The sequence below is a fragment of the Arabidopsis lyrata genome (genome assembly GCF_000004255.2).
Source record: "Arabidopsis lyrata subsp. lyrata unplaced genomic scaffold ARALYscaffold_7, whole genome shotgun sequence".
Classification (NCBI taxonomy): domain Eukaryota; kingdom Viridiplantae; phylum Streptophyta; class Magnoliopsida; order Brassicales; family Brassicaceae; genus Arabidopsis; species Arabidopsis lyrata.
Window position 1 is genome coordinate 23,695,807 of NW_003302549.1, and position 22,599 is coordinate 23,718,405.

The window sequence follows — 22,599 nt, forward strand, 5'->3', positions numbered from 1 at the left end:
AACAGTATCAGCAAGAAGCTTTTGACAAAAGGAAAGCGTTTGCCCGAAAAAAAAACGGCAGGTAGTTGAACCAACAACCCAAAAAAACGGCAGATAGTTGAACCAACAACCCAAAAAAACGGCAGGTAGTTGAACCAACAACCGTTGAAACAACTTGTCACATGGTCCCGGGAAATTTGCACGTCGTTAAAACATTGGACTCGTCGAGTGTCTGAAAAGCCGTCTTTTATCCGACTTCTCCGGGGATTCCCAATCCTTTTCTTATCTTTATAAAATAGAATTGTCAACAGAGAGAGAGAGAGAGATTTCTCTTTAGATCCAATCATGGAGACAACAACCTCTCCTCTGCTACCCAATGATCGTGGCCGATGCGGGTGGCTCCGCCGTCGTCTCCGCCTCAAAAACCCTCTTTCTTCTGAACTCTCCGGCGCTGTCGGTGATCTGGGCACTTTCATCCCCATCGTTCTTACACTAACTCTAGTCTCCAATCTTGATCTGTCCACCACTCTCATCTTCACGGGTTTCTACAACATCGCCACGGGTCTCCTCTTTGACATCCCTATGCCCGTCCAGCCCATGAAATCTATCGCCGCCGTCGCTGTCTCCGAATCCCCACACCTAACTCCTTCTCAGATTGCCGCCGCTGGAGCATCCACTGCCGCCACGCTCCTTCTCCTTGGCGCCACCGGAGCCATGTCTTTCCTCTACAACCTCATACCTCTCCCAGTCGTACGCGGCGTCCAGCTTTCTCAGGGTCTTCAGTTCGCCTTCACCGCCATCAAATACGTCAGGTTTAATTACGACACTGCCACTCTCAAACCCTCTTCTTCTCCTCGTACTTGGCTTGGCCTCGACGGCCTTATCTTGGCTCTAGCTGCTCTGCTCTTCATCATTTTGTCCACGGGCTCTGGCAACGACAGAGACGCCGCCGAAGATGAAGATGAAGATTTTGCCGAGACTTCCAGCAACCAAAGCCAGTCTCGCCGGAGGAGACGACTGCGTCTTCTGTCTTCGATTCCATCTGCTCTAGTCGTGTTCGTAATTGGGATGGTGCTCTGTTTCATACGCGATCCGTCCATTTTCAAAGACCTTAAATTCGGTCCGTCAAAGTTCCATATTCTGAGAATCACTTGGGATGATTGGAAAATCGGGTTTGTGAGGGCGGCGATTCCTCAGATTCCACTCTCTGTATTGAACTCAGTGATCGCCGTTTGCAAACTATCCAACGACTTGTTCGACAAGGAACTCTCCGCGACTACTGTGTCCATCAGCGTTGGGGTGATGAACTTAATCGGGTGCTGGTTTGGCGCTATGCCTGTCTGTCACGGTGCTGGCGGGTTAGCTGGGCAGTACCGGTTCGGGGCAAGGAGTGGATTGTCGGTTCACTACAAGAAAACATAGCAAATTCCGACAAACCAAATAGTCGGAAATTCGTCGGAAATGGATGTTTCCGACGAATTTCCGACTACACCAAGTTTGTCGGAATTCTCTGGTCGGAAAACAATATTCGTCGGAAATTCGTCGGCAATTTCTGTCGAGATGAGTTGTCGGAAAATTCGTCGGAAATATTTGTTGGAAAATCGTCGGAAATATTCGTCGAAAGCCCGTCGGAAAGGTGTCGGAAATGTCCGTCGGAATAGCGACGGAAAATTGCCGACGATATCCCGACGGCATATTCCGACGCCATTCCGAGGAGATTCCTACAAACGACGCCGCAAGATCGAGTACGATTCCGACGATTTTCCGACCACAAATCGTCGGAAATTCGTCGGAACGTTCCGACGAATTTCCGACGAATGGATGTTTCCGACGAATTTCCGACAAAATATAATATAATAATAGATTTAATAGTTTCCGACGAATTTCCGACAAATCGTATTTTTTATTATTTTCCGATGAATTTCCGACAAAATATTATATTTTATTAAAAAATATATATATTTATATTTTATTGTTAATTAATATAATTAATTAAATTAAATAATATTAATTTAATTTAATTGTAATAATTCAATAAAACAAACACAAATATTATATAAAAACATAATTAAAAAAAATAAAATTCACCACATAATATAAAAAACATAATTAAACATTAATAAGTTCTTAAACAACTAAAAATTATTACAAACGCGAATATTATATATTATCAAATAGAGTGTCAACGTTATTTGTTTCATTTTGATTTCCGGGTTGATCTTGGCGAGAAGGCGGAACGATGTCGGGATGAAGACGGGCCATCATATCCATCCAAAACTTACAATCTTTTAATTGAGTCTTCAACTCGATGATTTCGGCTACGTTTTCTTGACAATTCACGTGTGCATGTGAATATGACGAACTTCCGCCCATGTCTTCGTCAAACGGAATGGAACCGAATCCAAATCTACGTCCTTTTTTAACTTCAACTTGCTATTATAATGAAAATGTTGTTAGGAAATAAAACATATTATCTAAATTATAATATTTTAATTACTATTACTTACCGATCGGAAAATATCGTTTTTTTCTGCTTGGGTGAGTTGATAATCATCAGGCGTGTCCGAATGTTGACTCATTTGTGTGAGTTTCTCTTTCTCCATCTCCCGACATCGACGAGCTATTGCCTCAGCTTTTTTATCAACAAATGTCCCGTCCGATTTCCGTTTGTGAGTCTCCTCCATGAATGTCACCATATCGGGATACTCACCGGTTTCGGGATTACGCTTGCATTTAAAATATTTATTAGTTAAAAATTTACAATAAAATTTATTATAATGCAAATTGAAATGTAAAAAATTTAAATTTTTATTTACCATTTTTTCCTTTTTCCGGACATATGGCATTGATCCACAAGTATGTTTAGCCATGCCATAGCCTCCGCGTTCACTCTTGCGATTTTGAGAATTAGTTTCACTACGGGACTTATTTTGCTCTTGTAACCAATATGCAATAAGCCCTTGCCAAACGTTTTCTCGCATCCATTTTGGCTTTTCTTTCCCGTTAAGCCATTTCTTTTTCCATCCATAAACATAATCCAATAAACGTACCCCACATATCTCCTCAAATTTTTCTTGTACTTCGCCCGTAAGACCATAATCCCAATTAAAGTTTTGCTACAATGTTAAAAAATTTAAAATATATATATTTTTAGTGTTGTCAAATTTTAAAATTTAATTTTTTTAGCTAAAATTATAAACAAAGTAAATAAAGCATAAATTTTATTTAAATAAACTAACCGCAAATGCCTTAAACCAACATTTCTTTGTGTCTCCGGAGACCGACGTAATATTCGGAGCGGGCTCGGAGAAATCGCTCTCCATGATTTTCTTGATAATCTTTGTGAATCCTTTATCGAATCTATACCTATAATTACCAAATTATTTAATTGAGATTATCTACGTAAAACTATAAATTAAATAATACAATTTCTTACCAAGTTGTTCCGTTCATACGGCTTGGGTCGATCTTTTTCAATTTATCTCGACCCGGAGCACGGAGTAATTGGTCTAGCGTCATAGAATCGAGTGGATTTGCATCATCATTCCGTGTAGGCATCGCCAATGGTTCCGTCTCCGGAACTTCCGTGTCCTCCATGGGAAAATCATCCGGTGGTTGGGTTTCGGAACCAAGATTCAAATCCGGAGCAAACCCACGTTCATTACAATACGCCATATATCCACTCCACGATCCATTATCCATCTCCTTAATCAAATAAAAAATTTATAATTAGTCTTTTGAATTTTATAAACAAAATTATGAAGAAAATAAAACTTAACATCTTACCTTAAGATGTGAGAAGTGTGAGAAGATGTGAGATGTAAGATGTGAGAAGTGTGAGAACTTAATCACGTTTGAAGTGAGAAGTGTGAGAAGTGTGAGAAATCTGTGAGCCAATTTCCGACGAAGTTTCCGACGAAATTTTTAAATTTCGTCGAAAAATTCGTCGGAAATTAAATCTTGCGGGAACATTTTCCGACAAATGTTCCGACAAATTTTTAAATTTCGTCGGAAAATTCGTCGGAAATTGGTTACATTAACTTCTCTAACGCCCGGGAAAAGTAAACGGCAATAAATTTAAGACCCAATCTCCGACGGAATTTCCGACGACCATATTTGTCGGAAATTGGACATTAAATCTCCCGAGTCTCGTAAATGTTCCCGCTTCAGTATTTCTGAAAGAAAAGTAAAAAAAATAAATTAATTCAATATAGCCTAATTCCGACGATTTTCCGATGGAGAAAATAATGTCGTCGGAAAATTCGTCGGAACCAGGGTATATTAATTTAAATAATTTTAATTATTTTGTGTCAAGTATTTCTTTAATTAAATATACCCTGTTTTGTATCAAGATATATTTAAGCGGTACAAATTTAATCTCAAACGTTTCATACGACAGTTCCGATGAAAGTATGAATAAAATAAAATATTAGAATGGTTTAATTATTATAAAATAGAAACAGATTTTTTTAACAAATAAATTATAATGCATATAATATGATAAATTTAAAAGCATTTAAACAGATTTTATAAAATATATATATAAAACTAAAGACGATATATTTGATTTACTCAGAATCGGAAGAATAATCTGAACTAGCAGAATCATTTTGATCTTCAAACTCTTCTCCATCCTCTTCGTCTTCCGCATTTTCCCATATCTGTTCGAGTTCTATGTTCTCAATATCAACGAGGGGAATGTCACCGACAGATTGATCTACTTGCGTAATTTCGTTTACTGCAATTTGTTGTAGCGGTTCCTTTTCTTTCACCCCATCAACTCTGCTTCTTGGATTTATTTGATGAGCCGTAATCCATGGATATTGTCGAACACCTACTTGTGGATATGGTATGTAGCAAACCTGTGCTGCCTGAGATGCAAGTATAAACGGATCGTACTTTCTTAACTGCTTAGTCGAGTTGATCTCTGTGACACCATACTTTGTAAGTCTAACACCTCTTCCAACTCTAGGATCATACCAGTCACACTTGAAGAGTATGAATTTTGTTTCTTACTTCTCGAATGGTATGACATCGTCACAATTCCGGAGGATGTAAGTATGAATGTGATTAAATTCTTGATCTGTAAACCATACTTCTTTTTTCTTCCCACTCAGTCTCCCGATTTGAGAAAAGATATCTGGGACAGATGTATGGTAAAAAGGCCGCACACCCCCATCATCGTACCTACCTGGTTTTCTTGCTTTTGTTTGGACATTTGGAGCAAAATAGTAGGCCGAAAAATGAGAAGTCTCCTCGTTTATGCTTTGAGCTACTATTGATCCCTCAACTTTGCTAAGATTTTTAACTTTTTTCTTCAAATGGAACATAAAACGCTCAAAAGGATACATCCACCGGTACTGAACTGGACCGCCTAGTGCTGCTTCACGAGGTAGATGGATAGGCAAGTGCTCCATGACATCAAAGAATGATGGGGGAAATAATTTCTCCAAATTGCAAATGATAATCGGGATATTATCTTCAAGTGTATGTAGTCCTTCGACTGTTAGAGATCTTGAACACAAATCTCTAAAAAATGCACCTATCCCTGCAATTTAATTAATAACTGTAAACAAAAAAAGAATATATACATAAAAAATAACATATTAAAATAATTGAAAGATAAGTTGTTTGTACCTGCAATTGCTTCATGGACAACATTTGGTAGGAGTTGTGTAAACGCAAATGGTAGTAAACGCTGCATGAAGACGTGACAGTCATGACTTTTCATCCCAGCTAATCTACCACTGTGATCATCAACACAATATGATAGATTTGATGCATAGCCATCAGGAAATTTAACATCATCAATTATCCACTGAAAAAACTTGGTCTTCTTGCTTGCATCTAATCTCCATATAGGAATAGGACCTACTCCGTCTGCAAGCAAATGGAGATCCTCGCGCGCACATATATCGGGTAAATCCATTCTGGATTTGATATTATCTTTAGTCTTACCCGCGACATTTAAAATGGTGTTAATTATATTGTCAAAGAAATTCTTCTCAATATGCATAACGTCAAGACAGTGGCGGAGTAGATGATTTGTCCAGTACGGTAACTCCCAGAAGATACTTTTTTTATGCCAATTATGATGTTCTCCATATCCATCAATTCGGACATGGCCATTACCGCCTACCGATGATGTACAGTCAACATCAAAATCACGAAATTAATTCAATATATAATCACCATCATACTCAGGTGGCGGTGGATCACGGATACTCTTGTTCTTGCGGAACAACGTCTTACTACGACGATATGGATGATTTCGTCTTAGAAAACGACGATGACAATCAAACCAACTTGATTTCCGGCCATGTCTTAGTTGGAAGGCATCTGTATTATCTTGACAATATGGACACGACAGTCTTCCATGAGTTGTCTAACCCGATAACATGCCATATGCGGGAAAGTCACTAATAGTCCACATCAATACAGCACGCATGTTAAAATTTGTCTTTGTGGAGACATCATATACCCAAACCCCTTGGTACCATAACATTTTTAACTCTTCTATAAGCGGCTGTAGGAACACATCAAGTGAACGACGAGGGTGGTTTGGACCAGGAATCAAAATGGTTAAGAAAAGAAATTCTCTTTTCATGCAAAGGGAAGGTGGGAGATTGTAAGGGGTGACTATTACTGGCCACAAAGAATATTTTCTACCTGACTTTCCAAATGGATTGAATCCATCCGTGCATAAACCAAGATAGACATTCCTTGGTTCATTAGCAAAGACTGGATATGTAGAACAAAAATGTTTCCAGGCCGATGCATCCGATGGATGTGAAATCTCCCCGGTGAATTCATGTTCAGCGTGCCATCGCATACCCTCCGCTGTCCGATCTGACCGATACAACCTCTTCAACCTATCAGCCAAGGGCAAATACCACATACGCTTATATGGTATTTTGTTTCGCCCACTAGTAACCTGAAACCTTTCAGCACCACAGAAACGACATTGAGACATATTTACATTATCTCCCCAAAAAATCATACAATTTTCTCTACACACGTCAATCATTTGGAATGGTAAACCTAGCCCAGATACCAATTTTTGGATTGCGTTGTATGAAACTGGCGATAAATTATCTTCCGGTAGATAATCGTGGATAAAATCAGCCCACGCATCAACGCAATCTTCACTTAAATTGTAGTCTGTTTTGATGTTCATCATACGTGTTGCGGCGGATAAAGGAGAATGACCCTCTCTGCATCCTGCATATATCGGATGATTTGCAGCATCTAACATATCGAAAAATCCCTGTGTTTCTAAGTTGGGTTCCTCCGCAACATTAGTATTTTCTACGTTATCATGAAATTCACCACTACCAATTACATTATCTTCTTCCTGGTGAATATGCTAATCGCTAATTATAACGTTTTCATCTCTTCTTTCACGACTACTACTAGGACCCGATCTAAAATCCTCCCCGTGAGAAAACCATATATAATATCCTGGTGTAAAACCTCCCCAATATAAATGATTCCAAACAATGTCTTTTGCAAGAAAATGATCATTACAACATTTGACACAAGGACATGCCATAATACCTTCGATACGCGTCATTTCTTGATTAGATGCAAACTGCATGAATTCCATTAAACCTTCCTTGTACTCCTGCCTCATAGCTCCGGTCTCATCATCTAATCGATTATACATCCACTCTCTAATTTTATAAATATTATGAGAAGACATTTTTTTTTCCAAGATTTTCTTGTGTTTCTGTTTTTTTTTTTCAATTTTTTTCTTGTGTCTATGATTCTTTCGTTGTCTAGTATATATATAAAACTTTTCCGACTAACATTTTGTCGGAAATTCGTCGGAAATTCTAAAGTGGTTACCTTTAATATTTCCGACGAACTTCCGACAAAATGTCGTCGGAAAGGTTTGTCGGAAATTCGTCGGAAAATCTAAAGTGGTTACCTTTAAAATTTCCGACGAATTTCCGACAAAAATGTCGTCGGAAAATTGTCGATTACGTCGGAACATGTAAACTGGTTACTTTAAATATTTCCGACGAATTTCCGACAGATCTTCCCGACGACATTTTGTCGCAGTTTCCGATGACATTGGATTGTCAGAATTTTCCATGTTCCGACAACTTTTCCGACTAATTTTTTCGATCAAGTTGTCGGGATTACGTCGGAACATGTGCAGTGAATAATCACGTGTTTACCTCGTTGTTTCCGACAAATTTTCCGACAAGTTTCCGAGCAGTTTCCGATGACATTGGATTGTCGGAATTTTCCATGGTTTCCGACAAATATTTCCGACGAATTTTTAATCGTCGGAAAAGTTTTTATGTTTCCAACAAATTTCCGACGAAATATTATTTTCTTGGAAGTTTGTCGGAAATTCCCCGGAAATCCGTCGGAATAATTCCGACTAAATATTTCGTCGGAAATGTTCGTCGGAAATTGCTATGTTTTCTTGTAGTGGTTATCTTTCTCGGGATCGGGAAACTCATTGTGGGTTTGGTGTTTGGAAACTCTTTTGTAAGGATTCTGAGCCAGTTTCCGATTGGAATTGTTGGGGTCGGATTCCATCCTTTGGCACCGAGCCAGACTTAGAACACCTCGGGAGTTTTACAGAGATCACCTCGGGATATCGCATCATCCACCCCGGGTTATCCACCCAATCGCCTCGGAGTGCCCGAGCCCATCGCCTCGCGGGTACCCGGACACGACATTGGGGATACCCGAGCCCAATCGCCTCGGAGTGCCCGAACCCATCGCCTCGGGGGTACCCGGACACGACATTAGGGATACCCGAGCCCAATCGCCTCGGAGTGCCCGAGCCCATCGCCTCGGGGTACTCGAACAAGACAGCTCGGGGTACCCGAGCTAGTCTCTCCTATATACCCGAGCCGATTGCACAAGTTCTCCGAGGCGAAGTTTTCACCATCACCCGAGGCAAAGACTTGGTAAATATTCATCTTCAAAGTATCATTTCCAAGCAAAGCGTCATTTCCGATAGACCCGGAAATGATAGGGGAGAATCTCGAAAGATCAACTCAAATCAGGAAACCTTCCGAAAACCCCCAAAAAATAAGGAAACTATCCTAATCCGCGATATTCTGAGCCGACTCCAAGATAAATGGAAATCTTCCGAGAATATCGCTGGAGAGGCGGTTTATCACCCCTATATAAAGAGATTCAAGGCTCTCGCAGAAGGCAAGCAATATCGCTCTAGAATTTACACTACGCAAAGCTTTCACAGCACAAACACCTTTTTCTTTTACGATCAAACTCTTGTACGATCAAAGTCATCTTTTTCTTAATAATATCAAGAACACCATCTTTGGTATCAATTGATTCTGTCGTTCTTTGAGAATTCTCGCAAATCGTATCCCTAAATTGAAACCCTAGACAAATCTTGATTGTGTTAGTTTCGACTTCCACAGTTTGGCGCCGTCTGTGGGGATACTTTAGAATTCTCTTACCCTAAGACGCAGAACTCGATTACCGAAAAGGACGATGAACGAAGACGGTCGTCAGACACCACCAGCTGGAGGAGGGACCCCGAACCCTCCGAACCCTCAGAATCCTCAAGCCGATCCGACGATCATAGCGACTCTAGCCGAACTGAAAGACCTGATGGTTAAATTCCAGAAGAAAGCTGACGACCAAGAGAAAGCTAACAAAACCTTGGCGCAGCGAGTCGACAAAATCGCAACACGTGGGCAACAAAAAACCACGCGTTTCCAGACTCGGCCGCCACGAGCTCGGAGGGACTTGCCTGGCATCAACCCAACAAGACTCACGTTTGCGACACCAACCGACAACACCAGAGTCGCAACCCGAGCCGACCCTGCCAGACGCGAGAACCAAGATGATCCCACCGAGCCAGACGCAGTGGACGTGACGGACGAGCCAGATGATTTACAAGACGAGCGCACCCGAGCCGGAGCTAACTCCGCCGTGCGAACGGACCTTACTGATGACGAAGAAACTGAGGAAAACATAAGGTGGGCCGAAGAATCCGAAAGAGAAGACGAGCTAAGCAAGATCCGAGCCTCCCTAGCCAAGGCGGAAGCTGATATGAAGCTCGTCAAAACCCAGATATATAGCGTTTCATCCTCCGCACCGAACATCGACCGAATTTTGGAAGAATCTCGGAATATGCCTTTCACCAAAAGAATTTCCGAAACGACGATGTCCAATCTGGGAAAGTTCAAAATCGACTCTTACAACGGATCAACCGACCCGAAGTGCCACATTAAATCGTTCGTGATATCTGTGGCCCGAGCCAGGTTCAAGCCCGGGGAAAAGGATGCAGGTCTATGCTTACTGTTCGTGGAACACCTCAAAGGACCCGCATTAGAGTGGTTTTCAAGATTGGAATGAAACTCGATTGACAGTTTCGACGAGCTGTCGACACTGTTCCTCAAGCAATACTCCGTGCTCATCGACTCCGGAACCTCCGACACGGATCTGTGGTCCCTGTCTCAACAGCCCACCGAGCCGTTAAGAGATTTCCTCACAACCTTCAAATCGACGCTAGCCAAGGTCAAAGGAATTACAGATGTAGCCGCTCTTTCGGCTTTAAAGAAAGCTCTCTGGTACAAGTCAGAATTCAGGAAAGAGTTGAACCTGTCTAAACCGACAACAATTCGCGACGCGCTGCATCGAGCCTCGGATTTCGTCGCCCACGAAGAAGAGATGGCGCTGCTAGCAAAGAGGCATGAGCCAACGAAACAGGCGCCCCGAGCCGAGAAAACCGAGAAAGCCCAAGCGACACCTCCGGTCCAGAAGAAGACACGTGAGAGCGGTACGTATACGCATCACGAAGGGCACAATTTCTCAGGATACCATAACTACCAGATTGACACGCCCCGAGGCCGTGGCCGCGGTAGAGGCCGAGGCCGTGGGCGAGGAAGAGAGTCCTTCACCTGGACAAGGGATCAGCCACCGAGCAATGATCAAGAATATTGCGAACACCACAAAATTTTCGGCCACCATACCTCGAGATGGCGAAGCCTCGGAGCTAAGTTAGCAACCAAATTCCTAGCTGGAGAGCTCGGGACGAATGTCACTCTTAAGGATCTCGAGCCAGAGCCAGAGCCCGAGCAGACCAACCCGGGAAGAGACCCCGAACCAAGGAACCAGGAGTCTCAGAAAAGAACCCGGGGGTCTGAAGATGAAGACCGAGATGGTACGCGGCAGAAGGTTCTTACCATAATGGGTGGATCGCCATACTGTCCTGACACCGTAGCGGCAATCAAAGCTTATCAACGCCGAGCCGAGACGCCTAGCAACTGGACAAGATGCTTCGATCGACCTAACGACGTGATCACATTCGAAGAAAGCGAGACAAACGGGCTCGACATGCCTCATAACGATCCAATCGTCGTCACATTAACGATAGGAGACCATGATATTTACCGAGTATTAATTGACACCGGCAGCACCATCGACGTAATCTTTCGCGAAACGCTCCGACAAATGAACATCGACATGTCACAGGTAACTCCGACCTCGAGGCCAGTCCTTGGGTTTTCAGGAGAAACTTTAATGACGCTTGGAACCATCCAATTACCAGTCCGAGCCGGCGGGGTAACAAAGATAGTCAACTTCTCGGTCACCGACCAACCTACCATCTACAACGTCATAATGGGGACGCCATGGCTAAATCTAATGCGAGCTGTCGCATCAACGTATCATCTCTGTGTCAAATTCCCGACCCCCAATGGCGTGAAAACGATCTGGGGCAGTCAGAAAAATTCTCGGATGTGTTTCATGGCAGCACACAAACTCCGAAACCCTGTCACTGAAGCGAAGGCTGAAACCGATCACAAGAAATCAAAACTTGGCCGGAGTGAAGAGAAGGCTATATCTAAACAGTTATAGCAATTACAGATTGAGGAGGCGCGCGAGGAGAAGACGAACAGCCCGAACGATGCGTGGAAATTGGCAGCGACTTAACCGAGGAAATCAAGACCGAGCTCATCTCATTCCTCAAAGAGAACATCAACACCTTCGCCTGGTCAGCTGAAGATCTACCTGGGGTAAGCATCGACGTAATCTGCCACGAGCTGAATGTTGACCCATCTTTCAAGCCCATCAAGCAGAAGCGAAGAAAATTGGGTCGGGATCGTGCAGATGCCGTGAACGCCGAAGTAGAAAAGCTCCTGAAGATCGGCTCGATCTCCGAAGCAAGATATCCGGACTGGTTAGCAAATCCTGTCGTGGTTAAAAAGAAGAACGACAAGTGGAGAGTCTGCGTCGATTTCACCGATCTGAACAAAGCTTGCCCTAAAGACAGTTTTCCACTCCCACATATTGATCGCTTAGTGGAGGCAACCGCGGGAAATAAGTTGCTATCATTCATGGATGCTTTCGCAGGATACAATCATATTCTCATGCACCCCGACGATCGCGAGAAGACAGCATTCATCACAGACCGAGGTATCTACTGTTACAAAGTCATGCCCTTCGGACTCAAGAATGCTGGCGCAACGTATCAACGGCTCGTCAACAGGATGTTCTCGGAGCAGCTCGGGAAGACGATGGAAGTTTATATTGACGACATGTTAGTCAAATCCCTTGAAGAAAGCGATCACATAGCCCATCTACGCGACTGTTTTCGCTAGCTCAACAAGCATAACATGAAGATCAACCCGGCAAAATGTCATTTCGCGGTAAAGTCGGGAGAATTCTTGGGATATCTCGTAACTCACCGAGGCATCGAGGCAAACCCGAAGCAAATCGAAGCTCTACTGAATATGCCCTCACCACAGAACAAGCACGAAGTCCAACGTCTCACCGGGAGAGTCGCAGCCTTGAACCGATTCATCTCGCGGTCCACTGACAAATGCCTGGCTTTCTACGATACTCTGCGCGGGAACAAGAAATTCGAATGGACCGATCGCTGCGAAGAAGCTTTCCAGGAACTGAAGAAGTATTTGGCTAATCCACCGGTGTTGGCGAAACCAGTCCCGGGCGAGCCATTATTTCTGTACATCGCAGTCTCTGATACGGCGATAAGTGGAGTCATAGTCAGGGAAGACAGAGGAGAGCAGAAGCCGATATTTTATGTCTCGCAAACTTTCACCGACGCGGAAACGCGCTACCCGCAAACTGAAAAGCTCGCCCTCGCCGTAGTAATGTCATCTCGGAAGCTACGGCCATACTTCCAGTCTCACTCAATTGTCGTCATGGCGCCCGTATCACTCCGAACTATCCTGCATAGTCCGAGCCAATCGGGACGCCTGGCCAAGTGGGCAGTAGAACTCAGCGAGTATGACATCGAATACAGGAAAAAAACATGCGCGAAATCTCAAGTCCTGGCCGATTTTATCATCGAGCTACCAACAGAGAACGCCCAAGAAGAGTCACCCAACGCTGTTTGGATCCTCCATGTCGACGGCTCATCTTCAAAACAAGGCTCTGGCGTCGGAATCCGCCTAGCATCGCCAGAGGGTGAAATTCTTGAACAATCCTTTCGGCTAAATTTCGACGCGACTAACAACGTGGCTGAGTATGAAGCGTTGATAGCAGGACTTAAGCTGGCTCGGGGACTTAAGATCAACAAGCTGCGAGCCTTTTGCGACTCCCAGCTCGTGGCTAATCAATTCAATGGAGAATACGCGGCTCGCGACGAACGAATGGAAGCGTATCTTGCTCTCACGCAAGACTTGGCGAAACAGTTCGGAGAGTTCGAGCTAACCAGAATCCCACGAGGTGAGAACACATCGGCCAATGCCTTAGCAGCTCTAGCTTCAACCTCCGACCCAAATCTGAAGAGAATCATACTGGTTGAGTTCATCGAAAAACCGAGCATCGAAGATAATAGCAAGGACCAAGTTCTAACGGCTCGGGAGACAGTAGAACCGGAAGAAATGGACGTCGAACTGCTAAACCAGCAAACTACGGACGCAACTGAGCCCGAATACGGAAGCGACGCCAAATGGATCGGAGCCATCCGAAGCTACATAGCCGATGGAGAAGTTCCTACTGAAAAATGGGCAGCTCGGAAGCTTAAGGCAAAAGCGGCTCGGTATACTCTGATCGACGGAGAACTCTTTAAATAGCGATTTTCCGGTCCCCTCCTTATCTGTGTCGAAGGAAATGAAGCTCGGAGGGTCATGGAAGAAATACACGGCGGATCTTGCGGAAACCATTCTGGCGGGAGAGCCATAGCTATAAAGATCAAACGCCACAGATATTTTTGGCCGACAATGGTCAAAGACTGCGAGAAGTTTTCTCAACGGTGTGACAAATGCCAGAGGCACGCACCAACCATTCATCAACCCGCCGAGCTCCTCTCTTCCATCACTTCGCCTTATCCGTTCATGCGATGGTCCATGGACATCATTGGACCTCTATACAATTCCAAGCAGAAGAAACTCGTCCTTGTACTGACAGACTACTTCTCCAAATGGATCGAGGCAGACTCCTACGCCAGCATCAAAGACGCGCAGGTCGAGAGCTTCGTCTGGAAGAACATCATATGCCGCCACGGGATACCTTACGAGATCATTACAGATAACGGATCGCAGTTTATTTCGGCTCGGTTCGAAGGATTCTGCGAGAAATGGGGAATTCGCCTCAGCAAGTCTACGCCTCGGTACCCTCAGGGAAACGGTCAAGCCGAAGCGGCAAATAAGACGATTCTCGACGGAATAAAAAAGCGCCTCGACGCGAAGAAAGGCCGCTGGGCCGACGAATTGGAAGGAGTACTATGGTCGCACAGAACCACGCTGCGGCGGGCCACGGGAGAAACGCCTTTCGCCCTTGTCTACGGCACGGAGTGTGTGATTCCCACCGAAGCCGAGATCCCAGGACTAAGAAGACGTTTTCTCCCCGAGCAGGAAAATTCCAACACTCAGATGATGCTGGACGAGCTGGACTTAATCGACGAAAGAAGAGATATGGCTTTAATCCGTATGCAGAACTATCAGAATGCAACGGCTCGGTACTACAATTCTCACGTTAAGCATCGCCGTTTCCACGAAGGAGATCTCGTACTGCGCAAAGTTTTCCAGAATACCGCCGAGCAGAACGCAGGAAAGCTCGGCGCGAATTGGGAGGGACCTTACACGATCACAAAGGTAATCCGTCCCGGCGTCTACGAACTCATCAACATGAATGGCAAAGCGGTACCTAGATCCTGGAACGCAATGCATCTAAGGAAATATTACCGCTAAAAACCTAAGGTACGCATGTACTCGAACTACGGGGTGGCTTGATCCCTGAAAAGGGTACGTAGGCAGCTCGTCCTCGGACGAGTTCAGCTACCCCCCCTAATTAAAAAAGGGGGGAGTGGGTCCGTATACATATATACTCCCACTAAATTTTTCAAATTCTCTAAGTTTTTACCCTTCGGATTTTCAATTTTATCCACCTCGACATCTATCCCAAAATTCATCTCGGGAACCTTTACGGTCTCCTTATCGACCCACAACGCCAACAGTTCGTTCGGACGATGGCCATGTCCACGAACAGAGAGCTCATTTCACCGCTTCGGTTACAGCGCGCTATATAAGCATTCAAGACAATTCGGTGGGAGATATCTTGCCATAAAGAAATTTGTCTTCAGAAAACCCAGTTAACTTCGACACTGGTACCCCAGTTCGCATCTAAGCACTGGAAATCGACTATATCAGCTCGGGTCGCAACCGATAAAGATTAGTCTCACATGACCGAAACCCAATAACATTAACATTGGCGTATATTTCGGCTCGGAAGTTAAAACGTTTGAATTTAACTTCTCAACGAGCAAATCATAAACCTAGTTAACTTGACACTGGTAAACGATCTTTTTTGTTTTTGGCTCGGAAGTTAAAATTATTAGGCAAAACTTTTAACTTCTCAACGAGCAAATCATAAACCCAGTTAACTTAACACTGGTAAACTATCTTTTTCGTTTTTGGCTCGGAAGTTAAAATTATTAGGCGAAACTTTTAACTTCTCAACAAGCAAGTCATAAACCCAGTTATTTGACAATGGTATCGGATTCAGCTCGAAATATTTTAAAAGTACTTTAACATAATATTCAGTGGATAAAGCCGTCCAGGCATGTCTTACAAAAAAAAAAAAGGGAGCAAAAGAAAGGATAAAAAGACATCTCGAGATCAGATCGAATCTTGGTTAACCGGCGAAACTTGAGCTGCCTCGGAATCTCGGTTAGAACCCGACTGGTCGGTAACACCTACTGCGGCCGCGGTGCCTTCGATCGATCGGTTCCCAAAGCTATCATCGACAGAATCCGGAGAAACCGGTGGAAGCTTCAGGTCCTCTCGCAGCTCGGTTCCGAGACGGACGTACTCTTCCTCGGCATCCCCATATTCAGCCGTCCATTGAAGGACCTCTGCCTTCTCATCCTCGACCTTTTTCCCTTCCTCCAGCTTGGCTATCAGCTCGGCATTTGCCTGCGCTTGCACCAAGTACATATAGCGCGCGGATACCTTCCCGTACTGGTCCATCTTCGCCTCGATAGCCCTGACCTTCTCGGCAAACTCCCTCTTGGCTGCCTTCCTTTCCCTGATGATCTCCTTCTCCCGGAGAACCTTCTCCTCGGTAAATAACCGATGTGGGCGAGCGATCTTGGCCTCGAGCTTTCTCCGAGTTCGTAGGCTATCCTCCGAAGCCTTCAACCGCTCCACCTTCTCGGCCTTGGCCGATGCCTCGGCCTCCTGTTTAGCCGTAATCGCCTCAGAAATCCTAGCCTCAACCTCGGCTCGCGAGATCTCCGACTTTTCACGAGCAAGCTCGGATTTCCGAGCTCCAGAATCGTAGGCTCGAACCATGGAATTCATCGAGTTAAAGGCCTGAAATCGAACGGGAATCATCAGCAAACAAGTATGGAAACGATAGAAAAACACGTAAGGAATGAATCGATACCTTCAGAAATCCAGCAGCGGTTTCACGGTAGTTTTGTGCCTCCAGCAAGGCCTCGGGAGCGGAAAGCGGCGGACCTGAACAAGAAGCGATAAGATTAGCCGAAGCTATCTTATCCTTGTAGATGGGAGCCTCACTACGGCTCCTCTTCTCCTTTCTGCGTCCTCCCGAGCTATCACCTCGGGGCCTCTTCAATTTCGCCTTAGCCTTCGCCTCGGCACTCAGAGCTACGACCGCTAAAGCCCCTACCTCGGGAACTTCTACATCCGGCCGAACGTCACTGGAGGCCTCGGGTCTGGATGAATCTGCAGCGACCCGAGCCTCCTCAGTCGCCTCGGTACCATCGGCAACCTCTGGATCATTGTTAACCTCAGGCGGAGTTGGCGGTCCGAAAGTCGTCTCTAAAACCCTTTCTTTCGGCAGCTTTCTTCGCCCTCAAAGACTGCGCGGCTCCTTGCATTTCAATGAGGTGATCTAGACGATGGTCGGATGATTCCGAAGAAGACTGGCAGGGAGCTCCGTGCAGCAAACGCAAGGCTCTCTCAATTCTTTCCTGGGAGAAGTGTTTCGTCCAATCGCACTTCCGAGCTATAAGTTCGTCGTGGAGATCTAGAAAGCCTTCGGGAACGTCTACGAGAAATGACGGATTCCGATCTGCATGAACAAGAAAAACGGTCAGTGAAAAGGTTAAAGCAAAACAAAACAGCAAATACGGCTTCGGGCGTAGTACCAATTTTTCGCCACTTTCCAACAACTTTCCCTAAGTAGTCCTCGTGGACACTATACTCATTCAAGGCTACGTAAAAGAAGTTATCGGTGTACTTCTCATCCTTGCTCGGGAAACCACCGATAACCCTCCTATTTGGCCTCGGAGATATGTAAAATCTCTCAACAGGGCCTGGTATGCGCCGGATCTCTAGGAGATTCCTCAAGTGGCTGAGACCGACAATATTGACAGTCTCAATACTTCGGACTAAAATCCCCACTAGATGCCGCAAGCCTCGGTCGTTATCTGGGATAGAGCAATCTTGTACGACCACAGAAACGCCAAAATCGGCCTCGGGATTGGAAGCCAAAGGTAGCAATGGTAGAAGAACCCCTCGTAAAGGGTGAAAAACCCCTCAGGCGGATCATCTGCTCGCTCATTCGGAGTTGGAAGTCTTAGCTCGATTCCCTCGCTAAAACCGAACCGGGCCTTGAGATCCCGAAGGGAGTCCTCCGTGCATAAGGTGGAACCCGGGGGATCGGGTTTCCTAGCTTTCTTGGCTCGTCTTCTCTTCTGTTGACCCTTGGCTGCTTGAACTTTAGCTTGAAGCAACCTGGCCGCCTCGTCAGAGTCATAATGAACCTCCTCGGCCTTAATAGGAAGTAGAGACGCCTCGGGGGCATTTTGCCAGCATGAGACTCCAGCTTCACCAACTGTCGGTGGATGTATCCCCCTCCTATTCAAAATCGCTTCGGGATCATCAGGCAAATCCTGATCCCGAGCCACATCTGCAATCGCGTCTTCCCGAGCGATGAAACGGCTCGGGTCTTCTTCCTGTGAAGCCGACTCTGCATCACTACCACGGTACAACTCGATCTGACGGTCCGTGGTATCCGCCTCGGGGTCGCTCGAAGAACTCCAGACCATCTTTCTCTTGTAGACAGGGAGATGAGTGTTGCCTCGGGGCGAATCACTGGAATCAGAGAGAGACATTTTTTGGCTCGGGAGATTGAAGAAGTTGATCAGAGGAACAAAGCTTGACAGATCGGAGAAATCAACCTAGATCTAATGACGGTGGCGCTACGACGGAAGTATAACGGAAAAAGTACAAAATGCAAGAACTCAAGATCAGAGAGAGAAGAGAACGAACCTTGAAAATTTTCCTTTGCAGTTGCGAAATGAAAAAATGAGTCGGAGACTTAACATTTATAGAGATTTAGGGCGCGTCGGGTACGAACGAGCCAAATAAAACACATCGTATCCGCGTCTAAGGCGCGTCGGGCACGCACGAATTGAGTAGGATACTTCGCATCCGCACGAATCTCGGGAATCAGCGAAAGGACCTTTCCACTTCTCGAGAAGGAATCCCAACCGTCACACGCCAAGAGAAGATGAAACGACAGAGGAATTCGAATCGCCAAAAACTTTAAAGGGACCGAACTGTCCAAAGTAAACGGCTCGGCCTAATTGTCATAAAGCTCGTCACGCTTGGTTCTCCAAACTAACGAGCTGGGGGGCTAACTGTTGGGGTCGGATTCCATCCTTTGGCACCGAGCCAGACTTAGAACACCTCAGGAGTTTTACAGAGATCACCTCGGGATATCGCATCATCCACCCCGGGTTATCCACCCAATCGCCTCGGAGTGCCCGAGCCCATCGCCTCGAGGGTACCCGGACACGACATTGGGGATACCCGAGCCCAATCGCCTCGGAGTACCCGAGCCCATCGCCTCGGGGGTACCCGGACACGACATTAGGGATACCCAAGCCCAATCGCCTCGGAGTGCCCGAGCCCATCGCCTCGGGGTACTCGAACAAGACAGCTCGGGGTACCCGAGCTAGTCTCTCCTGTATACCCGAGCCGATTGCACAAGTTCTCCGAGGCGAAGTTTTCACCATCACCCGAGGCAAAGACTTGGTAAATATTCATCTTCAAAGTATCATTTCCAAGCAAAGCGTCATTTCCGAAGGATCATTTCCGATAGACCCGGAAATGATAGGGGAGAATCTCGAAAGATCAACTCAAATCAGGAAACCTTCCAAAAACCCCCAAAAAATAAGGAAACTATCCTAATCCGCGATATTCTGAGCCGACTCCAAGATAAATGGAAATCTTCCGAGAATATCGCTGGAGAGGCGGTTTATCACCCCTATATAAAGAGATTCAAGGCTCTCGCAGAAGGCAAGCAATATCGCTCTAGAATTTACACTACGCAAAGCTTTCACAGCACAAACACCTTTTTCTTTTACGATCAAACTCTTGTACGATCAAAGTCATCTTTTTCTTAATAATATCAAGAACACCATCTTTGGTATCAATTGATTCTGTCGTTCTTTGAGAATTCTCGCAAATCGTATCCCTAAATTGAAACCCTAGACAAATCTCGATTGTGTTAGTTTCGACTTCCACAGGAATTTTGGGGGTTCTGTTGCTATTCGCAGGGATCGAACTGGCAATGGCTTCCAAAGACATGAACTCCAAAGAAGATTCCTTCATCATGTTGGTCTGCGCTGCTGTGTCCATGACTCGCTCGAGTGCCGCCTTAGGATTTGGGTGTGGACTTGTTCTTTACTTGTTACTGAAGCTAAGAACGTTAGACTGTTCTTCGGTTACTCTGTTTTCCCGGTCCATTGATGTATCGCAGGTTGATTCCGAAGCCGCTCCTCGTGATGTCTAAGTTTGATATTGGTGATAAGCAAGATAACCAAGTAATATGGACCGTTAAAGTTCATTTATGAAATGAAGCCAATGAAGCCCAAACATTAGAATATTCCATATCTCTATATTAATTCTTGTAGAAGCTATTTTTTTATGTGTTTAAGAAAGTTTACATTATGTGGGTGTTAGCATTATGTTTATGTTAATGTTGACACTATATATATGTATCTTGTATCTATATATAACAATATTTGAAAAGTGTTTTTGCTGACGTGTCAGACTCTCGGCTCTTGTTGAGCCCTTAATTTTGCGTAATTACTTAAATACCCTCTATTAAATTAATTCGAATATTAATTAAAATTAAAAAAAATAACTGACCCTAAAATATAAAAATTCAATATATTTTACATTTTTAAAAATAGTAATATTCTTAAACACGAAAAAATGAAAAAAATAAATAAATTTGGATCAAATGTAGTTTACATACCTTTTTATGACGGTTTATCGTTCGACCAAGAACATCCAATGACCACCAAGAACTTGTTATCCTACCATAAAACATACATTCATAGCAATAACAGAAATTTGGCAATTTAATGATAGAAAACCACCTTTTGATATGTTGAATCATCATAGAAAACCATCATATTGGCCATCCTTTGTCTTTAAACCATCATATTGATATGATCTTGCATCCTACAATTGCAACCAATCAAACAAACTATTCTTTTAAATTACCTTAGATAATAAAGAGACTAATGAGTCTCGTGGGAAAGATTTTCAGGATATTCGTTTTGGAGTATGCACAAAATCGACGGGTATATTAATCTCCACCAATCTAATCATGGTCGTGAGTCACATACAATTACGTCGGAGAAAGGATTGGTCGTGTCTTCTTCTTTTCTCTTCCTTTTCCGTGTTTTCTTATCCTTTTTGGTTCTTTTTGTTTTTTTTTCAACAAAAGATGTATCTCATAATTAATCGTTTAATTATATTTTTGATATATTAATGATAAATTTATGTTGTGATAATTACGAGCCAATTGTTTTTAAAAGTAAAATTTACTTTTCTAAAATATATAGATATTGCCGATAATATCAAAACAACTATCATATATTCTTTAAATTCACAAATCTGATAAAATAAAAGCAACTTTCTTTTATATTTTATACCGATAATGATGGTGTATCTAAAAAAATGTCAAATATAATTGTAAATCTAAAAAAAATTATGTTATTGTTCCATTTTTTAACAAATAAAATAAGGAATATTTTTTATAATTAATATCCATAGTAATTATTAATTGTTTTTAGGAATATTAATTGTTTTGATAAAGATTTGATCTAACACAATATATAAATCTTCCTTTCTTGTTGTTGTAATTATCATCAAAAATTAAAAAATTTAGATCGTACACCGCCTTTCAGTTTAATATAAATACCTTCTCTAGGTTTCACTTTCAAATCATAACTAACCCCATTTTTTTTGCTTTCTATTTTTTTTTTTGCGTTTTATTTTATTTGGCTTTACACATATGAATTCATGGTGTTTATGTATGGTTATAGGTTACGGATGCAACGTCGTTAAACAATTCCAGGACAATTAAATTGTTGATTCAATCGAACATATGGTGAGTTTTTCACTTTAGTACTTTCATGTTTAATATTTAAATTATGCTTGGATGTATTGAGAAATCTATAAGCTTTCCCATAATATTTTGCGAGCAGCTTAGATTTCATATTCTTCACTAAAAAAAAAAAAGCTTTGATTTTGTATTTACCATATTCTTCACTAAAAAAAAAGAAGCTTTGATTTTGTATTTACATAATTTGATATCAGTTTGATTATTGCTTCCATCATGATGCAAATTACGGCCTCTCAACAACCCTAATAGACTATAATCGTTGGGAACTCTTCTTTTTCTCTTGCTTCTCTCTGATTATCTTTCACCAGGAGTCTCAATTATTATTATTTCTTTGTATTGATGCGATCAGAAGTTTTATCTCTTTTTTAAATACTGATCTCTTTGTGGATTTTTCATTTAGGTATGAACATGTTCGTTTCACGGGGTGTTTCGGTGTCTTGCCTTGAATCAAGGCGTGTAAAAACGTAAAACTTGTTTTTATCTATCTATTTTTATTGTCACGTCTTTATCCATCTATGTAACGCTTAATCATCAATTATTATATTAAACTTCAATAAAGGCAACAACATCTTGGTTGGTTTGTTTTATCTGATTAGTGTACCAAATTCAATTGGAACTATATCAGATCCATGAAATTATTGATTATTGATACATGCAGGTTATGTGTGATCCTTATACACCAGCTGGTGTTCCAATTCCAACCAACAAGAGGCACAACGCTGCTAAAATTTTCAGACACCCATCGTTGCCTCCGAGGAGCCT

The 22,599-nt window shown here is 43.4% G+C and overlaps 2 protein-coding genes and 1 long non-coding RNA gene across 3 annotated transcripts; 2 read left to right on the forward strand and 1 right to left on the reverse strand.

The window, feature by feature from the left end:
• Window positions 1–150: 150 nt before the first annotated feature.
• Window positions 151–20,409, forward strand: LOC110226320 (molybdate transporter 2-like). Its single transcript, XM_021017465.1, has 3 exons — window positions 151–1,380; window positions 8,425–8,509; window positions 19,946–20,409. The coding sequence occupies exons 1-3, from the start codon at window positions 325–327 to the stop codon at window positions 20,209–20,211; spliced, it is 1,407 nt and encodes a 468-aa protein (XP_020873124.1). The 5' UTR covers window positions 151–324; the 3' UTR covers window positions 20,212–20,409.
• LOC110226321 lies at window positions 4,974–6,020 on the reverse strand. Its single transcript, XM_021017466.1, has 2 exons — window positions 5,617–6,020; window positions 4,974–5,527 (listed from the first exon to the last, which is right to left on the reverse strand). Exons 1-2 carry the CDS (start codon window positions 5,993–5,995, stop codon window positions 4,992–4,994), a joined length of 915 nt encoding a protein of 304 aa, XP_020873125.1. The 5' UTR covers window positions 5,996–6,020; the 3' UTR covers window positions 4,974–4,991.
• Window positions 20,410–21,664: 1,255 nt separating the features above from the next.
• On the forward strand, window positions 21,665–22,599 carry LOC110226716. Its single transcript, XR_002330640.1, has 3 exons — window positions 21,665–21,822; window positions 22,238–22,301; window positions 22,496–22,599. It is a non-coding gene; the product is annotated as an uncharacterized LOC110226716 (long non-coding RNA).

What these genes read in the sequence shown, in the direction of transcription:
- LOC110226320 (XM_021017465.1), top strand. Translation starts at nt 325, where the DNA reads ATGGAGACAACAACCTCTCCTCTGCTACCCAATGATCGTGGCCGATGC. An exon ending in GGGCAAGGAGTGGATTGTCG is followed by an intron (nt 1,381 to 8,424) that starts GTTCACTACAAG and finishes TTTCTTGTAGTG; the next exon opens with GTTATCTTTCTCGGGATCGG. An exon ending in TCTGAGCCAGTTTCCGATTG is followed by an intron (nt 8,510 to 19,945) that starts GAATTGTTGGGG and finishes CGACTTCCACAG; the next exon opens with GAATTTTGGGGGTTCTGTTG.
- LOC110226321 (XM_021017466.1), bottom strand. Translation starts at nt 5,995, where the DNA reads ATGCATATTGAGAAGAATTTCTTTGACAATATAATTAACACCATTTTA. An exon ending in TGTCCATGAAGCAATTGCAG is followed by an intron (nt 5,528 to 5,616) that starts GTACAAACAACT and finishes ATTAAATTGCAG; the next exon opens with GGATAGGTGCATTTTTTAGA.